A 22654-nucleotide genomic window follows, 5' to 3' on the forward strand; every position below is an offset into this window, starting at 1 on the left:
ATCTTCTTCTGTTCCAAATTTCTATTAAGCATTAATTTTCAGCTTTTCCACAAAAGTAATGAAATGTGTAAAGTCAATCAAAAAATAAATCATGTTTGTGCATTTAAAATAGGTCCAGACTTTTCTAAAAGCTCAGTATTTCCATTGTGACTGATATTTTAGATAACACAAACTCAATCCTGTCTGTAAGACAGAACTATTCCAAAAATGTGTTCATCATCCAGATGTCTGAGCAGGAGAGAAACACTCAGTGACTGACCCCCAGTGACAACAGACTGAGGCATCTCTGGAAAGTACAAAACCTCAATTAATGGAATATAGGGGAAGAAATGTGCCCAACAAGAGTATTCAGGGGGCAAACACAGACATGTTGGCATTTTCTGCACTGGCAGTATCACAGAAACTCTCCTTGGTCTCAGTGGAGCAGGTGCCACTCAAGCTGGCTGCTGGGACAATGTATAACAGGAGGTGATGAAAGCTCTGCTGTGAAGTGCCAGTCCAGAAGGACAGGTTTCACAACCTCTGCCCTCGAATCCTTGGTTACAGACTCACATCACCATGGGCCCAGGCACTATGCTTGGCTCTGTCTGGTCCTGAGGGCTCAGGAAGGATTCCCACACACATCCAGTTCTCGCCAGTATCAGTGATATCCTGTGTGGGAAGCCATGAATTTATAGAACTAGCGGGGTCCATCATGTTATGAAATTGTGTGCTAAATTCCCACCTTAGCCAGGATTAGAGTATTTTTCCTCTCCTGTGCAATGGAGGAATTTCTTCAGACCCTCCAGTCCTTGTACAGGCAATCCTGTATTATTTTAGCAAAACAAGGGTTCTCAAAAAAGTGAAATGCTTAGGATAGGTCAGGCCAGAGAGATGAAAAATGTATCTTTTACAGGACCCTACAGAGTTCATAGAGCACATGCCATTTTCCATCCAGCTCTTTAATCTGTAGCACCCATCTCTTTTGAGAACAACTTCTGACTCTCCTTGTCTTCTCATTGCACTTGAGAAGAGATTTTGTACTGCTGGATTTTGCCATGGCACAGCCAACCTCTCACATTCTTATCCTTTATAAGAAAATAGCACAGCAAGAATTGCTTATGTGGAGGCATTAAATTGGCAGCCCTGCAGTTCCTCTGTTTATCCATAATGCAGGTATTCTGCAGATGGTAAAATATATAATATATAAAATAATTTTCCACATGAGATGACCCTTCAAGGCAGGAGGCCAACACTTCCAACTTAAAAATGTATTACATTAGGTGAAACAGACCCTATACATTTCAGGAAAGCTTATGTCCTTCAAGCTTTCATCCAGGCTCTAATGCTTGAATAAAAGCACATGAACAACCAGTACTGGTTTTGCATCATTTATATGAAGCGCATGCCCAGGTTCTCCGTTTGGCCACTGGCAAAGCTATTAATCAAAGAACCAGAATATATGATTTTAAACCTCTGGGCTTAATACAACTCATAGATACTTTAGTTTGTCAGTGCTTCAGCATTAACAGCATTACTGGGAACCCTTTTGGAGACTTTAATAGACATTATCCTTAGTCTTCTGTAATAGCTTTTTAAAACTTTTTGGTTGCTTTTGCTTTGGGTTTTTTGTTTGCTTGTTTGATTGGGTTTTATGTGAGGGTTTCACTCAAAGCAAGTCAGCAACAAAATGTTCACTAAAATTTGCCCAGCACTTTGGAAGGGAATTGCATTGCTGTATCATTTCTTGTTATTACTGTTACAGAACTTAATTTCCCAAGATGGAAATAAAAGTGGGAAGACAATTGGAATGACTTCTCAAAGGGCTCATCAGTCCCTTCAGGAACACAGTGTGTTGGGTCCTATCCTACCAAAGGCAGCTACTTAAATTTTGGTTTAGCCTGAGTGAAGATTTTCCTAACACTATAAGGGGATGATGTACCAGATAGAGAATCCAAATTCTGGAAATCACTTTCTCGGCATTTCAGGAGGTATCCTGAAAAACACATATACACTCTTAGTTATGTGAAGAGCACATAAACTTCCACTTCAATGAAGAATTTTGCTTTAATCCAGAATTACAGTTTGTTTTGAATAAATTAATACAGACATTATGTACCAGGACAGGCTGACATTGCTAGCAGTTCCCACAGACACTAAAGAGAACTGTCAACACCCTAGAGACAAAAATGTGGTCAAAGAAACATTTTTTAGTCATCCGTAGCAATGAATTTGCTCAGCTCCTGCTCCAGGTTCCCTGTCACCCTGTTAATGCTCCAATGTCTCCCTGATTAAAGAGCCACACACTGCTGCTCTGCCTGGTAAAGCACATCCTCAGTCCACGTGAATCTGCTACCCCCCTGGCTAACACACATAAAGGGGTCCAATCCTGCATTGGAGGAAGAGAGGCCAAAATTATGGATCACATTCCCTTGTGCCAGATATGGAGTAACACTGGTTACAACTCTTTTCTGAGGAGAATGGTTCCAATAGTTCAGTACTTCCAATAGGCCTAATGATATCAAAGGTGAATTTCAAATCAGCTTTGACAAGGTTTGGGCCAAACTCTAAATTAAGAGAGCACTTTTTCTTCTATTTTTTCAGACTAAGGAGCATTTGGCTGTGATAATAAATGTCAGTGTATACTCACAGCTGGTAAATTGGCATTCTGTGTGTTCAGTATCCTGCATAGGGCAGCACCAGTTCTCAAACATTTATAGCTCAGCATTTCACCTTCACTACTCCACTCTCACCTCACATGAGAGAAGATAGTCCTGTCTGGATTTAAATGTACAAAACAGCACTTTTGTCTGTACATTCCTAAGTGCTTTCTTCTGGGCTTTTACCACTACTGATCTTGTTATTTTTTCCTTGCTTCTTCATAGCTACAAAACATCCTTTTTTCCATATACTACCACAACTGATTTTCCTTAAAGGCCATGGTGGTGGTATTGGGAGAAGGGAGCACACTCCCACCTTTTCTCCCTGCGTGTGATATTCTGCATTGCATAATGTTGCCTCAGAGGTAAAAAGCTTGAACATGAAAAGAAGCTACAAACTGTATTTAGTCTCACTTGTTCTGTCTCACTTCATTTTTATTTTTTGTTTTGGCCCAAACATTGCACAGCATCGTCATAAAATACAGGTATTTATAGCACTGAGTGGCTCAAAAGAGCACTGGTCAGTGCAGATTAACTGCACTGCCTGGGTACGATGGGCACCATGGAGCAAACTGAGTTTTAGAATCTGCCATTCCAGTACGGAGCTGCCTTAGGGCAAAGCCATGGCTGCTTTTGTAACACTTCTTGCCTCCCTTCTTGTGCCAGGACAGGAAAAATCAGCTTCTTGCAAAGCTGGCTTATAAAACCAAGAAGCAATAACATTCTTGGTTTTCCTTGCCCATGTTCCCTGGGAACAGCATCAGGGCTTAGTCTCCAAACTCTGAATAGTCTTCTGGGGCAAGCAGGGCTTAGTCTCTTTTGGGGACATGTCCCCAGGCTATGACCTGCAATTAGGTCTTACATGGCTACAGGGCTTCCTTGGATGTATTGCACTCTTTTGTCTCCAGGATGGAGTCCAGTCAGTCTGTTTATGCTGTATTTCCCCAGTATCAATCCATACAAATGTACACAGTAATAATGCTTAAACATGGAGAAAGAAAGGAAGAACAGATCTACTGTATCAAGAGAACAGAGTAAAAAGCATTCTTTCCTTGAGTATTTCCTATCTCTGTCTACTAGACAGGTTCTGCTAAGTGAGGAAGTCTAATTGGATTTTGGGGGTTTATTAAATCAGACCAGTGCAAGTTCAATTTCAAATTCTCTCACCATTTGTCTTTTTGGTATAAAATCCCTCACTCCCTAAATGCTGCATTTTTTAAAAGTACCTAGGAAAAGGGATTGGAATAATCCACCAGCTGTTTAGGCCACAGAAGAATTTAAAAGGTCTCCCGTAGTCACATTAGTGAAAATAATATTCAGCTCATTTTAGAAGAACTCCCTTGACTACTCAGTGCTAGTTTTAGCAGCCTCTCTATTTGGACAGGAAGATATTGTGGCATCTGAATAAACACCAGGTCCAGAGATGCTGAGCTCTTCCAAAGAATGCTATAAATTCATTGGTAAATTCAGCAGTCCCAGTTCTCCTCCCACTTTGCCATTTGCTGTGATTTAGTACTGAAATTCCAGTGGCATTCACAATATGCTGGTTCAATATGTTAGGAAGACTCAAGCAGTGCATAGGCCGCACAAATACGGCTCAGGAGAGGCAGGGCTGATATTTACTGATGGCTTGGCCCCGAGCAAATCACTTCCCTTTCCTGCGCCTCTCCTTCCCACTCATCATCTGCCTTGTCTATTTAGATCCCAGGCATTTTGGGGCAGCTGGCTCTCCTGCCTTGTGTTGTGGGGGTACTCATATGAGGCTCTCTTCCTTGTTGTTGAATAGATTTCAGCAGGAGCTGCATCCAGCACAGAGATGACGTCAACTGGTAGTTAGGAATGGCATGTCCAGGGAACTGAGCAGCAAAAAGGGACAGATTGCTCGTGAGACAAGAGTGTGTTTCGGCTGCAAGGGGCCCCGATCTAAAGTGTTTGTGGAGGAGAAGCGATGCTGACTATGCTCAGTGACCCATCTGTCTGTCTGTATGTGAAAATTTAATTTTGTCTCCACTGGACTCCATTGATCTTCACAGTGATGATTGATTTCAAGGCCATAAAGCCTACGGCTGGGGTTGTGCTTGTTCCTGAACATGAGACCTGATGTAATTTTCTTCCCATTGTCTCTGCTGGAGACTCCTCTGGTTGTCAGGAGTACTGGGACTGTCAGTGCTGATGACCCTGATTAAAAATGTCACCAGCTCCAGCACCACGGCTTGCATGGTGTCTGAAAATAATACGTCCTGTCAGGCAGCAGCAAAGTTTTCCACCACCTGATGGCTGAACACTCTAAACTAAACTGAGTTGAGATTTTCCAACTTTTAAACCCCTTTATTGTGGAGAGGGTGAAATATGGCCTGACTTAATTGGTTTTTTCCCTCCAGGCAGGTATTAGCTATGAGGACCAGGCCAGGGTCCTCTTCCTTAGCACCATGGAAAATCAGAGAACTCCCAGCTCCAAAGTGGTCAATCTAGGACATCTTGTGAGCCTTGAAATCCTGATAAATATTTCAGAGATACATAAGAAATAGCATTTAAATGCTGTGCTGATCAATGTTTTATAAATAGATGCAAGTGTTTTTGGAGAAAGAAGTATTTAAAGCAGACTGGGAAAATGGATCAAGGGCCCTTCTCACCTCCCCCTCTTTCAGTGTTATGCCAAGGATGTGAGAGTGGTGCTGACACAAGGCTCCTGGAGCTCTGCAGCAAACTCAGCCACTTGTCCCTGACTCCAGGTCACCTTCAGAGGCTGTTTCCTTCATTTATCTCCAGAATCCTCTCTCAGTGCATCCTCACGTATGACCAAACCAGTGCCTTGGCAACCAGGGAACAGTATCTTGCACGGCCCTAGTGAGGGGTAGGGATGAGCAAGGGCAGTGGCACATAAAGCCGTGGCCAGGCCCTAGCAATGTGAATTTTTAAAAAGCCACTTCCAGTGTCAGGCTCCCCATCATTTCTGCTCACAACAGAAGTGCAAATGAAATGCAAGTCCTTACCTCTTCAACAAGCTGCAGCATTCGACGGGTGCTCTCAAGGGACTGAAAAAAAACAGGAAAAAACACTGAGATTTGGCAAGTTACCCTTTCCAAAGCTAATGTGCAGGCTCATGCTGACAGGATCTTTTTCCTGCATGCTTTCCCTTCCCTCCAAATCAGGCCATCAGCAGGGCACTGGTGATCTCTCCATCTCCAGCTCTATGGATGGCTAATGCAGCACACCTCGAGGCAGCTGCAGTCTCCAAGGCTTGTGGTCCCCTTGCTCACATGCTGCAGCGGTGCTGCTCGGAACCGGAGGTGTTCCACTTTAAAAATAAAGCCTGTGGTTTTCAGCTATGACTCTTCAGAAACCTAATTGGTGACTTCTAACATTTAATAGCTTTGACAAATCGAAGGAATCCTCAGAAAATATTAAATTGCTGCCTTTTGCTCTGAGGCCAGTCAAATTGATGCACAATCTAATACCTAAACCAAACTCATGATCAATAAATTCCCTAATCTGGACTGAACATAACATTAAATTTTACCCCAGCGCATTTCATTTCCAATTCTGCTTTCAGTGTAAAGCTGATGGAAAAGAGCTCTAGAAATCCTTTGCGGGATCAGCTCCTATTTCTGGCTGTGTGTTTCACACCAAGCCCAGCCCCAAGTTCCCAGTTTAGCTACTGGTCTCACTTCATCAGCGAGCTGGTCAGCACGCCGCTGCATTTCTTCCAACTCATTGCGCATATCCGCATCTTCCGCCATTTTAGCTGTGGGGGTGTTTGGGGACGCTGTGGATCAGAATTTGCACTCAGCTGCTTTGTGAGCCTGGAAGACAATGAAAAGGAAGAGAAACACTGTGGTTAGGAGCCGTGCTTAAACGTCAGTCCCACAAAAGCACTTTTATTACATCCTTGTCCTCACCCGAAGTCTCATTCGGGATAGTAATTCCTACGTAGCAGAGGGCAAATCCTTCCTTTTTTCTTAACCTTTCAAATGCAATTCATACAGAAGCTGGACACTCAGGAGATGCTATTTGCTGCCAGAAACAATCTTGAAACTCATTCATTCTTCTCTAGAATTGAAAGGTTTAATATGAAGGAGGTCAAGGTCAAGCCTATATTGTCCTATGTTTCAGCTGCATTGCTTGAAGGGCTGGCTGCTCAGCTAACACATTTGTAATTAAATTAAAGACTATGAAACTTTGCAGATTTTTATTGGCTAATGACTTTTCAACCATGCTATAGCTCAGACTATGAAATAATATTTACAGCTAGACTGGGAGAAGGCTACATGGGAGAATCCTTCATTTTGGGGGATGTGACGGTAGGACCTAACTGGTATTTACAACTTCTCCACAAAGTGGGTCAGATTCTGATCTTCATTATCCCTCTTGATACAGAAGGACACCCCTGAGCTGGTCCTTACCAGAGGTCGGGATGCAGCCCATTAATCCTCGATTTGGTAAATTTCTTTTTTGTTACAAATTCAAGCTAGCTCTGATTACTGAGCATGACTTGATTAAGAAAGGCGGGCCCTCCTACCATCTGTCAGGTCTTTATAACAACAACACCGGCTTATTTCTTTGCTTGATTCAAGCACGGCACATTACAAATTACTGCTCACTGAATGTTAGATTTGCTCATTGCAGGAAAACCTAATTGCAGGTGCAGAGGAGGTGGGGAAGTTGTGGGGGACTGCAAGTAAACAACCATAAAGCAGATGCCATCGTGCTCAATTACAGAAAGAAGACAAAAGCAGCCCATTTTAGCAGAGCTGCTCTAAAGAAGGCAGGATCCCGGGGGCTGTTTTCTGTCCTGTCTTTGCAATATGTGCAGCCTTTATGAAACATAATAAGTCAGGGCAGAGTTTGGCTCTAAAATTTTAGCAATAACAACTCTGTTAAAATAGAAATTGCTATATATTGGAGATTAAACCATTCGTCTCTTTGATGGTGCTCTCCATCAGGACATCAGGAGTATTGGCTGAGCAGGTACAGCTGGGTGGCAGAGATATTTCCTGGATCACACCCTGCTTGCTTAGAAAGGTGTAAGGAAAGCAGACAGCTCCTTGTATTTCCTCTGCAGCTTCAGCAACAGATCTGCTGTTTTTCTTACCTGAGAGGGAATATGTGACTTTCATGCCTTCACATTAGCTGTACCCTCACTCATACTTGCTTTTCCTCTTTGAAGCTACTGCAGGAAGAAATCCATCTCAAAGAGTCAGCCCTGCAGCTACTGGCACAATATTCTACTTTCATCACTGCACACATCGCCACATCCTTGTCAGAGGGAGGCTGGCATTTTGTGATGGGTCACACCATGTGTAGGAGCCCAAATGTCTGCTGGAGAACGAGGCCACCTGGTCCTGCCAGCTGCATGGTCACAGCAGTGTGAAGGACCAAGCTCAGGCAACTCATCTGCAACCCCAGCTGATGCAAAGGCAGAGCTTAATTTCATGGCTAATACTCAGGCTGGTATTGGACACTTCAAGGATGCTCACAAACAGAAGGAAATGAGCTTTACAAAAAAATGGTGCACTGGATATTTAGGAGGAAAAGATAAACCGGGAACTGGTCTCTTCCAGAAGGGCATGTGAAAATGTGGGGATACTCTCAAGGCCACCCCAACCTTCCCACCCTGCTACTGTGCTGGTGGTGCCCTTCGTAGCACACAGCTCCAGGAAAACACTGCTCCTGGTCAGCAAATGGAGCATGCTCGGGTGGGATAAAAAGAAGTTATTTTGGTAAAGAACCATGCTCCAAACTCCTGTCTCACTTGGCACAGCCTGGCTCTAGCACTGGTCACTGCTTCACAAATTGTGTTTTTTTCCCAGATTGAGGCATAACACAAAGCTGAAATATATCTGGCATAGCCTCTGTACCAGGATACCAAGATTAAGTCTGTGGACCTAGTTTTTGAGAATCTAGATAAAATATTCTCCTCTGCCTGGACCCCTCACTACATTTGTGCTGGCAGAGTAGTAGCATCAAGCTTGAGCCAAAATCAGGATAATTTGTTTAGGGCTTTGGGACTGATCTAATTGTTAAATACATATAGATGTTGAGGGGCAGGAAAGTGGTTCTGCGTTGTATCTGTTGGTATCATCTTACTAGCTGTAAAGTGGGAGGTGATGCATCAGTGAGAGGGTGGGATGCTAACAGGGAATTTGGTTCATTTTCTAAGCATATCCAGTGTGAGCTGAGTAATTACAGACCTGTAAGTGAGTGGAGGTGACATGAGGGCTTTTACTGACAACAGCAACTTATTTATTGACCATTGGTCAGTCTCTGCAGATTAAAAAAAACTTCACAGAAAATTCCATTCTCAGGTAAATTCCAGCCATACTTTTGATGTTTTCCTTACCATTTTTTTTTTGATCATGAGCCAGTGGTGGTAATGGGTGGTGAAAAAAAAAAAGAAAGAACATGAAGAGACTTTCAGAGAAACATGGAATGGTTTAGGTTGGAAGGTTCCTTAAAGATCATCTCATTCCAACCCCCTGCCATGGACAGGGACACCTTTCACTAGACCAGGTTGCTCAGAGTTCCATCCAACCAGACCTTGAACACTTCCAGAGATGGGGCATCCATCTCTGGACAACCTGTTCCGGTGACTCACCATCCTCACAGTCAAGAATTTCTTCCTAACATTTAATCTAAACCTACTACCTGTCAGTTTGAAGCCATTGTCCCTTGTCCTGTCTCTCCATGCTCTTGTGAGGCTTTTTTTTTTTTTAGTTACCCTTCTTGGTTTGTTAGAACCATCAGTTGGCATCTTAGTGACAGACGTGTCTTATTCTGCATCAAGCTAAAAAAAGTGTCAGAGCTTGTAACCGGAGAGATGTTGTGCAGCAAGTGATCGAACTTGACAGGTTTATTGAGATTGTTTGGTATTTGTAAAGCACTTAGCATGGATTGAAAAATAGCAAAAAGCTTTCTTCCAGACAAGTCATTTAACATCAAGTTTTAGTCATAAACAGAAGTGCCCCACAGCTGTGCTGATTCAACTTTATTTAATAGAAAACTGTGTGCAAGAATCAATAAAGGTTACTGATTTGCACACAGTGTGATAAACTACATATATTTTGTAGGTGGCAGGGAATGAGTTTAATTTTTTTTCAGATTTTGCAATTTATAATGTGGAATAGAACAGATTAGAGATAGGATTTTACTTGAAAAATCCTGTTTAGGCTGAAATGCCATTCCAGTGTCATGAATTTCCAACAACAAACCCTGTTATCAATAAAAATCCTGTAGAGAAAAGAATTATGTTTTAAATGGAATTATTGCTCTGAAGTACAAAGTAACAGTTCTCCCTCTATGGTGTTTCTTAGGAACACCTATAAAAAGCTTTTATTTAAAACTCCTCATGTTTTAGAACACTGAAAATTAACGATTTCAGGAATGATCAAGGAAAGTTAAACCATGATGAATTTGCTCTTACTGATACTAGACAGACTTTCAAAAGCATAAGGTCTGGCTCAGGCCCACTGAAACCTGCACTTGTTTAAGTAGAACAGAAACAGGCCTAAGATAGTATCGAGGACTTAGGGTAATAAATTCCTTGCAGAATTTATATTTTTGTTACTAGTTGATATTTTGCATTCTGTACTCATTCAAGTTAATTTGAACCAAGTATCAAAATCCTACAATTGCCTTAGGAATTGCTAATAGAACTGGAATAAGCTCTCCAAAGTGTACTCTGTACTTCTAACTTAAACTGCATTTTATTTTATCTACAGTCCCTGAAGAGATAACAAATCAGAAAACCAAAGTAGGGATGTAATATGTTAAGCTCTATCAATCTAAAAATTTGATTTAAAAAAAAAAAAAAAAAGATTGCAACAGAAGTTACAGACCCTACATTCACTCAATTTGTGTTTATACTTGTGGTAATTGCTTATACGAATTCAGCCTCAAAATTTCATGTGAACCTTGGTTTTTCCATTTCGGAAAAGGAAATCGTCTGGGTTCACATATAAACATCCACGGTGCTCTTTGAAAAGAAGAAAAAAGCCCAAACACTGCTACAAAGTACTGTGTACAGCATGTTCTAGGCTGTGCTCTGTGTCTCCTACACAATGCAAGGTACAACTCCAGGCACTTGGGTCATTTAAATCAAATTTCTTGCAGACAGTCTCGTCCCTTATCCCAGTGCTCATACAGAAGCACCACAGACTGAATGTTAGAAAGAAATACAAAGAGAGACTGGCTAATGGAAAGGCACTGCCTATTATACTTCAAATTCTGCATCTGCTATTTCAGTAGTGCCAAGATGCAGTAAAGAATCCCTTAGCAAGATTATATAATCTGTATGGAGTGATACTGAAGGCTCAGAGAGACCTACGTCTGTCCCCAGAGGAAGAGAGATACAGTGACTGACCTTTGAAAGCAAATATTTGCTTCACAGTGATATAAACACTTCAATGCAATAAATACAGGAAAATGAAAATGCTGCAATTTACTGGGGAGAAGGCAACACAGCAATAAAATGTTCTTTTTTTAAGCACTCTCCCTGTTATTAGAGAACACATCTACTCTTCCTATAGATATTTGTAGCCAGAAGATGACTGCATTGGTGTATTTTACTAAAAATGTCAAGAGTTGGTCAATCCCACTCCTTGTGCCTCTTTCCTGTAGGACTGAAAGCATCGCCGCAGTGATGTGGTGTTCGTAGAGCCACAGAAAACCTGACAAGAGACTTTGAATCAAGTGTCTCAGGATGGATGTCGGGCCATTTAAAGGTGGAATTGAGGTTGCTGCTGTTGTCTGGCTGTTGGTAGAAGAAGAAACACTGTCAAAGGGGGAGATGAACTGCAGCTACAGATGAAGGGGGTCATCTTTGCTCCCCACTGTTGCCCCTCATTTGGCTTCCCATGTGCCATCCAAGGGGTGTTCAGCCTCTATGGGTTCAGGCACAAGGCAGCTCTGGGGCTGTGTAGGATCCTCCTGTCACAGGACACATCCTTTATCCTGCTGGACCTCCTCAACAGCTACCACTGCCCAGTGGGGAGCTCTCTACAGCTCACCTATCCAGCACATTGGCCACGTCTTTCACCACCTTCACAAGCCTTCCCTACAGGTGCTTGTGGCAGCTGTGTTATAGGAAATGCTCTGGCATTAACCCCAAAGCCCAGTCTCGACCAGGAAAACTGCCGGGTAACATCAGCAGGGAATGAAATTACATGAAAAGTGTGAACCTACTGCAAAAGGATGCTTAGAAACCATTACTGGTGTTACTGATACCAGCAGGCTCCCCCTGAAGCTGTGTTGAGGATGGAGTGTTGGAAGGCAGATCCCCACAGAAAGCCAGGAAAGTCATGTGTGTGCTGCCCACAGTCAGTGTGACAGGCAACAGCTGGTGAGAAATGGAAGGGAGTTGGGAACATAGTTTTTGTAGATTGTAGGCTCTCAGTAATGGCCTTCACAAGCTCCAACTTCTCTGACTTCTATCATCTCCATCTTCTTTGACACAGAGCTTACCACAATTAATTCTGTCTATAACTAAACATGTCCTGCTTTAGCTCTTACTGTATTTTAATTGATCTGAAAGCACTTGGAGAGGAAATTAAATAATTTTGTAACAAAAAATCCTATTTAAACATTTTACACTGTGGCATAAAATGTAACAATGAAAAATTAGTCAGAATTTTAATTTAGATTTAATTTCTAAATAGATTTGAAATAAAGTCTTGAGGAAAGTCTGCTGTTCAATTCTCCAGCACATCCTATTGCATGGATCTAATTTATTCACAAGATTTTCAGCAAAGTTCTCATTTCCAAAGAAACACCTTTTTAACATTTGTGGTAGGGATTAAGCCAAAAAGCTAGAGCTGTGTTTCTGTAGGGTCTGTCAGCCTTAACCCAAGGCAAAGACACCTCATCTCTCTCCTGCTGCAGTGCCACAGTGTTTTGCTTCAAGCCTTTCGGCCCACTTCCACAGCCCAGGCTGACAGAGTTTAGTGATAATAACCCATTTCAGTCCAAATTCTTGCTTGATATTCAGTAAAGAGTAATGCCTACTGGTGAGGGCTTGTCAGGCCGTGACTTTGGACGAGAGAGGCACTGAGATCTTGCAAATCTGAATTCAGGAGAGGCGGGCAAATCCTAGTTTGTTCCTGTCTTCCTGCATCACCTTAGGCAACTCATTTTACTCTCAGGGCTTGCTTGCCTTGCCTGAAGACAGATCTCTGGAGCTGTGCAAGGCACTGCAGGTGTTGGGTTTCCTGCTGCTGGCTCTATCCTTCAGCACCATGCAGGTGTCCTGGATACCCTTTGATGGGACTGCTTCTCCATGTTTAACAACTCAATCTGTCTCCCTGAATCTCCACAGCACAGATAAAATCCTTCTCTTCCTTCCTATCTTGCCCTTGTTTTGTCCTACTTAAATTGCAGGTGTTCCAGGGCATGGACGAGCACCTTGCCTGGGCTCCTGGACACCTGGGACTTTGGGATAAATGCTGGTGAGCATGCTGCCATACTGTCACACTGCACCTCTGCCAGCCCACCCCAATCCAAGGCGGGTCAGTGCTGACTTGTCAGCTGGAAGACAACATGGCTGCTCCACGAGGCTCCTCCAACACGCGCCTGCCGCTCCACCAAGCTCCCACACCAAACAACATACAAGCACCATACAAGAGACCAGCAATTTTGTAACAATGTCACCTCAGAGTAATGGAAATTTGACTTTCTATCAATTTTACTTTACTGCTAAAAGAAAACAAACCTCTCAACGTGTTATCTCTTCGCAGTCATTTTTGCACCTATGTACCCATACTTTTTTTTTTTTTTTTTTTTTTTTTCCTTTCCCACAGAAAGAGGCAAAAATGTTTGTTCTGTTCATCTGGGAGAGTAAACAGGCAGAGAGATGCAGGGTGAAGAAAGAAACCTTCTTAGGGGGAGTGGGCACCACATCTACTGGCGGCACAGAGCACAGACCTGGACAGAACAGGCTGCTGCGAATCAAATTCCCTGTTATTGCAGCTCCCTGTCTCATGTAGCATCATTTATAATTTAACAAGCTATGTCCTATGAATCACTAAGCTTATTGTGTTCCCATTAGCTCTGAGTCCACACCCTCGCTTCTCCAATACCTGGAAAATGTTTTACTTCTAGCACAAATTTATTCCCAGCTAGGAAACAGCAGCTTGTTCCTATGCTGGTGTTGTCCTGTGGCATACATATTTTCTCTTCTTCCCTGGTCCCTCCTTCTTTCTCTCTGAGGTACAGAAACAGGACTTGTAACCTTTCCAAGCATGTCTTATGATGTGAAAGATGAGATCTGTTAGTCCTTTCCTGGTAGGCAGAATGTTTGTCATCCTACCAGCTCTTGGTTATGCCAGTTCCATTTGAATTAGTCTTCTCTGGGAAAGGGTGGCTGGCATTTCACAGGGTATTTTAAATCAGGGTATGGGCTTTGCTGAAAGGGCTTAGTGCTTCCCTGTCCTTCCAGGAGATACCTGCTCCAAAATATCCTACAACCTCGCTTGCCATTGACATAGCTGGATCTTGATGGCTCAGAACAAGAAATCCAGGTATTAGTAGAGAGGATTAAAGAAAAGATCTTGACTTGTGAAAAGCTGTTTGCATTCTGAGGCCAGAATCTTGGAGAAAAACTAAAGGCATCTGCCTAGCCAGAGGATGAGATTTCTGACTGTGTCATGATTTCCATTAGAACTCACACCCTAAATCCATTCAGGTCTTCAAAATATTCTCTGGCCATCACTGCAGAAACAATGAGCAGTCAGCCCCTCTTCAATTTGATTCCAACCTGGGTTTCTTTACACTGCTCCTAAGCCACTAAATCTGATTAATGGCCAATTTTAGAAGCTAGTGGTGAAAGTCACGCCCCATTTCAAGTTGGAGGGAGTGTCACCACTGCCATTAGTGGGGTCAAAATTGCAGGTGGAGCTACGAACCAGTGACAATGGTTCTGGGAGAGGCCAGCAGTGTGTGGAGGGACAGGTGTGAGTGTGGAAACAATAAACAGAAGTGCTTGGCATCTTAAATACTTTTTTGCCAGATTTTCCCGGGGCTCTAACTTGCTCCCTTCTGTTTCTCTGAGATGGAATAGAAATATAAAATGGAAGTATTGCAAAACATTTATTGAGGGGTTCAAGACACAGCAAGGAATAAGAAAGCTGCATGGCTAATTTTCCTGGGGCATTCCCACCAGGCTCCACGAGGCCTGCTGCATTTCCTGTTCCTAGGTTTGTAGAAAGAAACTGCTCCCTCTGCACTCTTCTGGAGAGTGCCAGAGCTCCTGGTCCAGCCCCTACTCCATATCCACATCCAAACCTCTTCCAGGTCTCCTGTTTTAGGTTAATCATCACCCCTCAGCATTCCAAACCATAATGAGCCGTGGGTGAAGAGCCTCCTTCTGTGCTTTCACAAACCAAGAGGAGCTGCCCCAGTGGCAACAAAGAAAGGGAGCTGAGCTTCTGTAAGAGAGCATTAAATAGTAGTTGTTCAAAAGACCTTGTTCCACATTGCCTCAACCTTTCCCACGTCTTCTCTGCCTCTGCAAAGTCAGCGCAAAACGCCAGAAGAGTTCCACGCTCTTGTATTACACACAGATCAAATCAATGGCAGCAAATGCAAACCAGTAGAGCTCATCCTCAAATTTCTTATAATGATCCAAGAAGGCAGCCTGACAACTGAGGAAAGACATTTTTAGGCTACATGCATGATGAAAAGGAAACTCACAAATTGAAGAAGGATTTTTTTAGGCTAAATGGATGATAGAAAGGAAACTCACAAACTGGAGAAAGAATTTTTTTTAGGCTAAATGGATGATGAAAAGGAAACCCACAAACTGCAAAAAGGTATTTTTAGGCTAAATGGATGATAGAAAGGAAACCCACGAGTATTACAGTAAGAAAAGGGAGCACATTTGCGTTGGCCTATCACAAAGCAGAGCTAATTTCTGCCACAGTCTTTGTAAGTCTCCAAGTCAAGAGAAAATTTTGTGGTAACTTTATTTAATTTGAAAGCGATTTTTAAAAGTTAAATTGAATGTAATAATGAATAACTTCACAGTTAAAACAGATGTGAAGTTCTTAATTTATATGTTAAAAATTGGTGCTATCCCATCTTCATTAGTCCTGATACTCTTAGGACTCCTAGGACAAGCTGTGAGTTTAAGTAGCACATTTACAGGCTTAGTGTGGAATGGCTGCTGATTGTGACAGAAGGGAAAAATGTGGAAAAAATTGGCAGTGACACAGTTAACCTCGTCAGCATCGATGTTGTCAAAGCTTTGATTTTAAAGTGATAGACAGGAATAAGGTATTCCCCTGATGGTTTGTTTGTTACAGGCTGTCAGCACACTCAGCTGGCATTTCACTTTTTTGTGCATGGTTTGCATTTGCAAGATTTCTCTGCAGCCCAGGACTCACACCTACCCCTGCCCCTGAGCTGTGTAACACCAGTAAGGACCTTCAGCAGAAATGAAAAAAATTCAATTAATGCAGCTCTTGCTAAATATAAACATTTTAATAGGCAAGTAAAATACACTGTGATCATGAGGGCATCAGGAATGTAAATAGACATTTCCCCTTATGTATTTATGGTAAACAAAGCCATTCATTATGTTTATAATATTCATCCTTTCATTTCTGTCTGGTGGTAAAAGCATTTCAAGCAGTGGGCTGATATATTTTTAGCAGAAATCTTCTTTAACTAAATCGTCAGAGTCAAATCAGCAGCTGACAAAATATAAGCATTATGAAACTGGGCTGATGATGCTATTTGTAGAATTGGATTTTTAACGGAAGGACAATTTTTTTCAGCTATGAGGGACAGCAAAAAGACATATTTAAGAAATTATCTCATTGTCTTTGAGATTCTTGGTTATCACTGATTATTCATGTTCTGTCTACCCGGCCTTCTGCTTGTTATATCATACAGCATCTGAAGCATGTAGCAAGAAGAAAGGGAACTTCCCAGCTTGGGCTTTTTCCCTTGTGCATGCAGCCATGTGTGGTGAGGGCACTGTCACGTCAAGATGCAGCACCATCAGTGAAATAGCAAAGGCACAAGAGGTTGCAGGCCTGAGTCAAAGCCCATGACCTCAAGGAACTGCTTTCCAAAATGAGTCTCCTGCACCTCCCCACTATGGCCAGTGGGTTTTCTCTGGGGCAAAGGAGATAAAAAAATGAACAAGCAAAACAAAAAAAGGCTGACCTTTCTGAGGGTGCCCTGAGTATCCCCCAAGGATGTCTCATGCTTTGCCATGGTCTTGGCTCAGGGCTCACTTTCTGCCACTTCCTACCCTTGGCTCCTCTCACCTCCACTTTGTGTTGTGGTCTCTGCTAGGAACTTAAACTGTGGATGCAGGATTTAAAGCTGAAGGAGAGTTCATGAACTTTGAAAAGCTTACTTTCTTTCAAGAAAAAAAGAAATAGCTACAGACATATTATAAAAAGAAAGGACCCTATTTAGTTTTTAACTCCCCTCCTTCTCTGTTTGTACTCAGGTGACACACAGATAGACGTGTGAGTACATAAAATGCAGCAGGCACAATTTAAGGACATAGTAGAGTATCTTTTTTAAAAGGCAGTTTATGTAACAAAAAGGGCTGGGAACCCAATTTTAAACCACTAAACCTTTTACAAGTTTAAATTGTATTATTTTAAGGCTCTTTTACAGAGTCACAATAACAAAAATTCCTGCTGCTAAACAGCTCATCTCCCTGAAGGGAAGCTGGAACCTTGACCAGTCCAGACCCAATCCCAAAACCCTGCAGTGCTGCAAATGCTGGTCAGAGAAGGGAAAGATCTGGCAGCTTCCTTCACTGGGCACAACTGAAAGATTAAATGGGAAGATCCTTGGGTCATATCCACCATTCTCTACTGGTGGATACTTGTATCAAAACCAAAAAATTGGGAACAACCGGGTAAGGTGGATACAGTGGATGCTTACAATGCACTTAGAATTGTACAAGCCAAGGTGGATACAGTGGATGCTTACAATGCACTTAGAATTGTACAAGCCAAATATTGAAAACATCTGACATTTCTAGGCTAAGTAACAAACTATATTAGCCACAGGAGTGCATCTTAGCAGCCCACAGGTATGCAAAACTTATTCACCTGTTTTCAAAGGCCACTGCTGCTTTCTGATTCACACCTACAACTAATTCCTGGCTGCTACTCATTTTCCAGGAATCAGTAATACAATTTCAAAGAAGGCTGATTAGAAACCTCTCTTTCTTCAAAAGTCCATTTCAGCCTTCACAGGATGATGAGAAAAACCCCAGCGCACTCCTCCAGGCAAGATTACCCAGACTTGCAGATGAGGATTTAGCTGTACTAATACAAGAGCACAACTTCTTTTCTTTTTTTTTTTCTTTCTCCTTTCTTTTTTTTATTGACCAATCAATTCAACAACAGGCTTGATAGTGCCTCAAGGGCATCGCTTTCAACCATGTGATCAGCAGATTAACAGAGAGGCTGCAAAATCCTTTCCGCTCAAACTGTTTTAACAGAGGATCAAAATCTTCCTCTCTGCGTGGGGATTTTTATTTAGCTAGTTCTTTTTATTGAGTTTGCACATGTTTGTGAAGGAATTAAGGCCTGCAAGGGCATGCAAGATGGTCTGGTTTGGCTGCTAACCTTTTCCTTTCAATTTGTGTTTGGCAGTAGAAAGTTTTCTGGTTCCTTATGGGAATGTTGTCCCTTCCCCGGGTCCTACGCTTGCATCATTAACCCCCATCAAACCACAGATGCTGGCCCTGAAAGGATGGAATTTAAAACATTTTGAAAGAGCACCCCCATTTCCCTGCTGCAGTTCTTGTTCTCACTAAGGGGGATGGATATGTTGAAACAGGCTGTGATACAATCTGCAGAGGAAAGGTTTTGGAAATTCGGGAGCTGGGTAAGTCCTGTGGGGTCATGTGAGATTTACAGAGCTCTGCTGAACAGTAAAACAAGAGATTAAATTTGATCATGTAAATAAACTAAACAAGAATTAACTGTTTCTTGGCCGCAGCAGTCTGGCTCCTGGGAAGCAACTGTTTGCACCATGGAGGTACATGGGGGCTCCTGCTGAATTCCTTAATATTCAGTGCCCAGACCCCTGAGCTATGAAGGTACAACTACTGCTGGTGGCAAGAGGGTGCATTCAGTGCTGTAGACATGAAGAAAACTGCACAAAAAAACCCCTGAAACAGAGCAGAAAACCAGGCTGCCTTATATCCATTTAAGACATAAAAGCACACCTGGAGCTGCAGAGTTGGAGGATCAAAAGTGAAGGTCCACACATAACATGGCTGAGAGGTTTCTTTGGCTCTAGCACATGTGGAAACAAAACCAACCCCCTCACTCAGCTGCTGGATGATGAAACCCAGCAGTGAGCTGGGACAAGAGCAATTCACGTACTAACAACAGAAACAGCAAGAATAAACTCAGAAAAAAAAAAAAAATTAATAGCTGACATTTGACAGCAATCACAGTCTGGTCGCAAACAAGTCACAGAATTCAGCACGTAGAGGATTTACCCAGAACTGTGCCTGGGTATTCCCACAATTCTGCTGTCAATATCCTACAGCTCCAGATTTCAAGCAGAGTGTGTGCGCACAGCTGAGGGCAGAGGGATTTGCCTCACTGCCTGGCAGTGAAAACTCCAATTCTATTTTCATTTAAATCCCTAAACCTTTTTCTGCCTTTGCTGGGACCCACATGAGGTGACTTTGGGTCTTTAAGACCAGAGGCTTTATAAAAAGCCATGCCAAAATGAAGGAATAAATTATTCCTTGCAGAGGATGAATAGTGACAGACAATCTGATTCTTCCAAACATTTAAACAGTGCTTGGTTTGCATCAGAAAAACAGGATTTGCCTTCCAACATCCCCACCTTCATAAGACTCTCATTTATTTAGGTGCATCTGCATTCATTCACCTGATCATAAATCCAGAGAGTTTCTGGGTGTAGCTGCTTTTCCAGCCCTCTGTAGGAGAGCACAGCTTGACAGCACTAGAAAATGCTCTTCCCCACAAGGTGTTTTTACACTCCTAAGTGGCCAAGTAGCCAGTGTTCAAGGGGAGGTGTCTCAAGCACATGGTGCACCCAAGGGCTTTGCTGCAGCTGTTCAGGGAACAGTAAGTGTGTCTCTCCTCTGAGAGCCACCAGTAGAGAGCCATCTTTTCAGGTTTGGGTAGAAGAACTCTGGTCTTTCAGTATCAGCCAAAATCCCTTGATTTTTTCAGCTGGTTTTAGTTTTTTTGGAAAGCTTTCCCATCACTTCTACCCCTCCTGCAAATGTATGAGGATTTTTAGAAATTAAAAGATTTTGAAGAGAAGAACAATACTTGCTAATGAAGTCATTTGTAAGTAAAATAAGTTCCAATCAAGAATATTGACTTGCTTTACTATATATTTATAAATACTACTCCTGTAAGTAAAGACAGCAGGATAGGGCATGAACTTCATTTGAAAGTAATCCAATTTAAATCTAAAGCAATCATTGTTTACTTGTGTATTTTATGTAATTTAAATTCCTGAAAAATCCGTGGTTCTTCATTCTTGACCTAACAATAATGTGGGAACAATTCTGTGTCTAAAACAGAATTTGTTTTCTGCAAGCAACATTGCCCTTTTCAGATATTTCAGACTGAACTGCTTTCACCATGCTGGCAATATTTTTCAATAAGTGAATAAAGTGAAGGAGATAATGCCTTCCTTCCTGAAGCCCCAGTGGCACACACAGCAGAAAATCCATTTGATGTAAGAGATCTTGGAGTGCAGCTGCTGTCTTCACACTTCACCCAAGGGTAGATTGGAGGCCACAGATTCAAATGAAGTCACTCTTGTAAGCTTTGCAAATTCATCTAAGGAGCAGATCTCAAGGACATACAGCCTGGACCCATCTGGTAGACTAAAAGCCCCTTGTTCAAGCAAATAAAAAAAACACCCATTGTTGTGGGAAAAGGGGAATATTTATGTCACTTACATCAGTTAATGGCTTAAGAAAGCTTTGTGACTGTACTTCAGCTCCTGTAAGCTCGGAGCCCTGTATCTGACAGCCAAACTGTTGTCCAAAAGCTTCCCAGGCTTAGCCCAGATGCAACGTGCAATGGGTAAAGTCAGGAAGCACATCTGTGGCCACAGCCCTGGGGCTCGCTGCACTAGTGCTGAAATACCAGTGCTGTACTGAAAGGGCTGCACTTCCAGGTGACCTTGAGCTGAAGAGAACAGGGCCAAGAGATTTATTTAAGGAGCCTGTGGGGGAACATGGTCTATTTTTAAAGAAAAATAATCCGTTTTGTGGGTTTATTACACTTTGGGCATGGGTGGCTGCCAGAGAGAAAGGAGCACTCCCCTCCTCAGAGGGATGCTGTGAGCCCTTATGTTTTCTGCAGCCCCTGCCCATCCTCACTGGGTTCCTCTGCTCCAGCAGCAGTGGGATGCCTTTCCCCCTCTCCCACCTCTCATAACCAGAATCCTCCTTTCCCAGGGTGTCGCCTCCTTGCAACACCCCGGCTCCTGCAAAGCAGAGGGCACTGCAGTGTCTGCGGTGAGCCCTGCTCGAGTCCCTCCGAGGCTGCCGTGAGGCTACTGAGGAGGAGCTTTGCTGTGCTGCTGTTAAATCCGGCAGCAGCGAGCAGGGAGGGGGTGCTGCAGTGGCCATTCTGCTGGTGGAAGCGCTGTAGCCTCTGCCTCGGGCATTTGCCGGCAGCTGCTGCAGCGTGTGCAGCCTGCTGCAGGATCCCAGGCTCTCCCTGGGGTGCCGGGCGAGGAGAGGGGTCAGCCTTGGCAGCCTCGGGACGAGGGAGAAGTGCAGTTTTTGGCGAGGCTTCGTGCTCTGCCCTGCGTTTGTGCAAACCCAGGTGAAGGGATGCACCACAACAATCTGACAGATTATCTATTTCTGTCCCTTTTCCCTGCGTTCCCCATTCCTCCCCATGAGGCTGCCTTGAATCCAGGTTAAGTAACTCAGGGTAGCAGAGTCACAAAAAAGACTAATTAATTCCTCAGGTTTCATTAGACATTAAGGTTAATCACTGTCTGAAACTTCAGACAGGCCCTGGATGAACACGAACCATCATCAGTACCCAGCAGACAGCTGCCAGCAGTCTGGGAAGCAAATTTAGCTCCCATCTGAATTTCAGGAACCCCAAAATACAGATCCTGATTTAAAACTTTGTCCTGGCATATGGAAATAGCTGTAGCTGTAGCTGAAACTGGCAAATTAATGGGAAATTGATTTTAGATTAATTCTGTATTTAAGGAAAAAAACCACCAGCTTGTGAGGGAGGGCCCTGAATGCCTCTTTTTCTTCACCACTGAAAAGCAGGGAAGTGCCTTGGGCTGGGTGAGCTAAACTAATGCTGAGTTCATTGAGGGTAGGATTTAAAATCTGTCTTTTCTGAGGACTTGCCCTAAGAGCCTGGAATGGGTCACTCTCTTTAATGAACTATAAAAGTCCTTCTTCCTGTCAGGCAAAGGTGAGAAAGAAAACTCCTGCACAGATTTTCTAGGGGGCATTAATCTCTCTTGTACTGAAGCAATGGAATCTTCCTTATGAACCCAGGGCTAGCAAAGTTTAACTCATAAGGCTGATTTCAAAGTAGCTCATATTGACTAACTTGTCTGATTGCAGATATTTATTTGTAATGAAAAATCAATATTTATTCATATTTAAGAATCGTTCTCTGAAAGCAGAGCTTTCCCCTGCTGGTCAATATCAAGTAGAAGAAATTTCTCTGCTACTGAAACATGGCACTTCCTATTCTACATCCCAAAATGAGTTCACTCAGTCCAGTCACCTCTTCCCATAATAACCTGTGCCATTTTCTTCTGAGGAATATGTTAAATTCCCTGAGATGGAAAACAATAGACCAACCCATGAATCCTGTTAGAAGTTGATGAATGTCAGAAATGATCATCCACTGGGAAATTTCTCCCAGTAGTTTTATGTGTCTGAGCCAGGTTAGTGAAACTTTTCATGACATAGGGATCCTAGTTCTTTGGCAAGCCTTGCTGCTTCAACCTCCTCTAACGTGAAACATGAACAAGAATTTTAAAATCTACCCCAAAGC

The 22654-nt window shown here is 42.8% G+C and overlaps 1 protein-coding gene across 1 annotated transcript in view; it reads right to left on the reverse strand.

Annotated features, from left to right (window-relative positions):
- SNAP25 (synaptosome associated protein 25) overlaps nucleotides 1–22654 on the reverse strand; it is a 61504-nt gene that overhangs the window by 22412 nt on the left and 16438 nt on the right. The window contains exons 2-3 of the mRNA XM_053974790.1: nucleotides 6308–6442; nucleotides 5633–5674 (exon numbers count right to left, since the gene is read on the reverse strand). Coding sequence (XP_053830765.1) covers nucleotides 5633–5674; nucleotides 6308–6379 — 114 coding nt within the window. The 5' untranslated portion in view covers nucleotides 6380–6442. The remainder of the gene's footprint in view (nucleotides 1–5632; nucleotides 5675–6307; nucleotides 6443–22654) is intronic.

This window comes from Vidua macroura, chromosome 3, assembly GCF_024509145.1.
Source record: "Vidua macroura isolate BioBank_ID:100142 chromosome 3, ASM2450914v1, whole genome shotgun sequence".
Taxonomy (NCBI): Eukaryota; Metazoa; Chordata; class Aves; order Passeriformes; family Viduidae; genus Vidua; species Vidua macroura.